General features: G+C 61.0%; 3 protein-coding genes across 3 annotated transcripts, besides 1 other annotated feature; all 3 read right to left on the bottom strand.

Moving 5' to 3' along the window:
* Nucleotides 1-798, bottom strand: Tco025E_09751 (surface protease GP63; the record flags this gene model as incomplete). Its single annotated transcript, XM_029376560.1, has 1 exon — nt 1-798. A coding segment is annotated over one exon (798 nt), but the record flags the coding sequence as incomplete, so codon positions are not given.
* A 33-nt stretch (nt 799-831) lies between these two features.
* Nucleotides 832-883: a microsatellite.
* A 437-nt stretch (nt 884-1,320) lies between these two features.
* On the bottom strand, nt 1,321-2,028 carry Tco025E_09750 (uncharacterized protein; the record flags this gene model as incomplete). The annotated part of the gene is made up of 1 exon (XM_029376559.1): nt 1,321-2,028. One exon carries the CDS (start codon nt 2,026-2,028, stop codon nt 1,321-1,323), a length of 708 nt encoding a protein of 235 aa, XP_029223319.1.
* A 383-nt stretch (nt 2,029-2,411) lies between these two features.
* Tco025E_09749 (uncharacterized protein) lies at nt 2,412-2,762 on the bottom strand (the record flags this gene model as incomplete). Its single annotated transcript, XM_029376558.1, has 1 exon — nt 2,412-2,762. One exon carries the CDS (start codon nt 2,760-2,762, stop codon nt 2,412-2,414), a length of 351 nt encoding a protein of 116 aa, XP_029223318.1.
* Nucleotides 2,763-3,020: the final 258 nt, after the last annotated feature.

The raw sequence follows: 3,020 nt of genomic DNA, 5'->3' as shown, positions 1-3,020 counted from the left end.
GTGCTGACACGCAACATCGAGATTCCGTGGCAATTCAATTTTCTCAGCCACTGGCTGCACGAGAAGTCGCTCCGCGTGCAGCTTGACGGCCCCGGGAATAATCTTCGTCGTATACAACTGCTTCTTTTGCTCCGTCAGTACATGATCGGCTTTGCAAGTTACCTCGTGCCCCAAGTAGTTCATGCACTGGACCCCATCAGCAGCGCAGTACCTCTTCATCCCCAACTTCTGAGTTTTCTCCTCCAGGTCCTTCGTGGACACCTCGATGCGGATGGGCGCCCAGCCCTCGCTGCTCGTTCCTTCTGCCGCCGCTGCCGTTGCGACGGTGTACGCCTGCGCCGCACCCTGCCCCCTCCGCGGCACCTCACGCACCACCGCAGCCGCCGGCCGGCCCCTCCTCGGCATCGTGTCGTCGAACACCCGGCGGCCCGCAGCGGCGCGGCACACGCCGGCGCAGTGCATCGCGAGCAGCAGCAGCAGCAGTGGGAGAAACGGCGCGGCGCGGAGTCGGCGGTGCATGGCGCGAGAAAAGCGTGTGTGTGCCTGAGTTTGGCGAAGGACGACTGCAATGGTGGCAGCGCAGCGCTTGTCTGCGAGAGGGGAATGAGAAGAGGGGGAGGAGGAGGAGGCAAAGCCACACATCCCCGCCGCACCGCGGCACGACGGATTTTGGCGCCTCCGCCTCCAGGCATTTACTCCCGTCCGCCGCACGCACGGCGCTGAGCAGGCAGCATTAAAGGGGAAAAGACAGTCGATTGAAGCCAAAAGTAAGTTGCCCTCTTCCTTTGCAGAGAGCATCGTACACACACGAGCTGCAAAACGTGTGCGGGCACACAAACCACAAATACAGACACAAGCAAAGAAATTTAAAACAAAAACAAACCCCGTGAAGCGAAGCCGAAGCGTGGGGGCGTGTCCACCGAGCAGTGGGGACGCGCAGCAACACGTGGGACGAACAGCGCACACACACTCTCTCTGTTCCCGCACAGTCCAATCCAGGAAGAGAGAGAGGAATAGAGGTCGCCCACTGAAAGCAATGGAAACAAACAAACAAACAAAATAAAAAATGACAAAAACAGTTACGGTGCTGCACCCATGCAGCCAAGCAGGACGGCAGCGGCTCGTCGGGTGCAAAAGGAAGATCGACGGGCCTGCATGAGTGGAGTTGTGTGTATATACGAGCACATTATGTGTGTGTGCCTCGTGGGGTGCGACGAGGGCGAGAGAGTCCGTGCAGGGGGGACACACACACACAAAGCGAGAGAGAGAAACAGCGAAGGGCGAGTTGTGTGTGCACGGCCCTCTCCTTCGCTCAGTCCCTCACGCGGCCAGCATCGCAGCGGCAGCCGCACACGCAAGCAGAAGAAGCAGCGCAAAGAGGGAGGCGGAGTGCGCGGCCGCGGTGCTGCTGCCGTCACTGTCGCCGGGCGCCGCCTTCGCTGCACTCGTCGAGTTGGTGGTGGTTGCCGCTTGAGCAGCCGCTCCCGCTGCCGGCTGAGTGGCTTGTTCTTCTCTCTCACCACTCGTTTCCGTTTCCTGCTTGGGTGCGGTGACGTCGGGCTGCTCCTGCCCTCGCTGGCCAGCTTCGTTTGTCCCCACGGAACTCCCCGGCTGCGGCTGCACCGCGGGGCTGCTGCCACCGCCAGTCGTAGTCGCTGGGCGACTGACCCCAGTGGCGGTGTCCCCTGCTGCTGGCGGCGGCTCCTTCTCGTTGCTCGTCGGTGTACCAGCCGCAGTTACACCTTGCTGTTGGGCTCCTGGGGCCGCCGCGGCAACAGTCCCTGCAGAATCTTCGGCAATCGCCTCAGCCTTCTTTCCAGTCTGTTCGCTTAAAGTGCCACCGCCGCCCGAAGGGGCAGTGAGTTGAGGTGCATCCACTGCCCTTCCATCCGCTGTATTACTTGTGACAGATGGGGCCGGCACGGCTTCTTTGGGCTTAGCTTTCTCTTCACCGCCGTCAGCTTTATCATCACTGGGCACACTGTCCTCGGTACCATTTTCCTTCGAAGGAGTCTTCTCCAACGTCATCTCCTTCCCTGTTCCCACTGGCCCTTCAGTTGATGTTAGCGCTGGCGGCGTTGGTAGTGTCGATGTTGCCTCTGTTTGCCCTGCAGTATGTGCCGGTGACACTACAGCAATGGGCCCTGGAGTGCCGTGGCCATCCTTTCCAGTGGCTTCTTGCGCCCGACTGTTGGCAGCAACCCCGTGAGTTTGAGAGGTGGTCGGTAGAGCTGTTTCCGGCTCACTTCCAGCTGACGTACTGTTTGTGGCTCCCGCTGGGCCCACGGGTTCTTTGCTGTCCAACTCAGTGCCGGTGCCCACCTCTTTTTTGAGGTTATCTGCTTGCGACTGTGAGGGATCTGTTGCCGTGCCTGCCGCTGGCGAGACTCCTCGTGGTGCGTCTGTCCCCTTCAGGCCTCCCGTTTCCCCCGAATCTGCAGGGTTTTCTCTGATGCACCTTCGGCGCTTTCCCCTGAGGCTCGCGGGACTTTTCTTTCGGCATCGCCGCTCCCTCCGCCGTGGCCAGGCCCTTCCCCCTCCGCCTCATCATCGCCCTGCAGACTCGCCCGCAGCCCACGCACAAACTCCGGCTTGCGGCCGCAGTACTTCGCCACAATTTCCGCCTCGCTCATGTCCTTCGCGACGGCCCGCAAGTCCCTCCAGTCGCGCTCCGTGCAGTAGTCCCCCTCCGCCGCCCAGCCCCCGCCGGCGGCGCAGCACAGCACGCAGAGGGCGCACACCAACAGCGCACGGCCAGCCATCGCCACACTCCTCCCACCGCAGCAAACACACACGCACACAGCGTCTAGCGAGGGGCATAAATAGAGAGAGAGAAAACGGGACAAACACACACACAGATATGAGCAGGCCGCGGAATGGGTGCATTCAACCAACACACACACAAACAGAGAAAGAAGGAATGACAGAGGCATCGCCGTCCCGTTAAGGAGAAAAAACAGAAGCAACGGCAGAAGACGGCTTTGTGTACGTTCCTCCACATGTGCCCTCTCGATAGCCCG

Source organism: Trypanosoma conorhini (assembly GCF_003719485.1).
Source record: "Trypanosoma conorhini strain 025E chromosome Unknown Tco_14.4_contig_01263, whole genome shotgun sequence".
NCBI classification, from domain to species: Eukaryota; Euglenozoa; class Kinetoplastea; order Trypanosomatida; family Trypanosomatidae; genus Trypanosoma; species Trypanosoma conorhini.
This window is presented reverse-complemented; position numbering and strand designations above follow the sequence as displayed.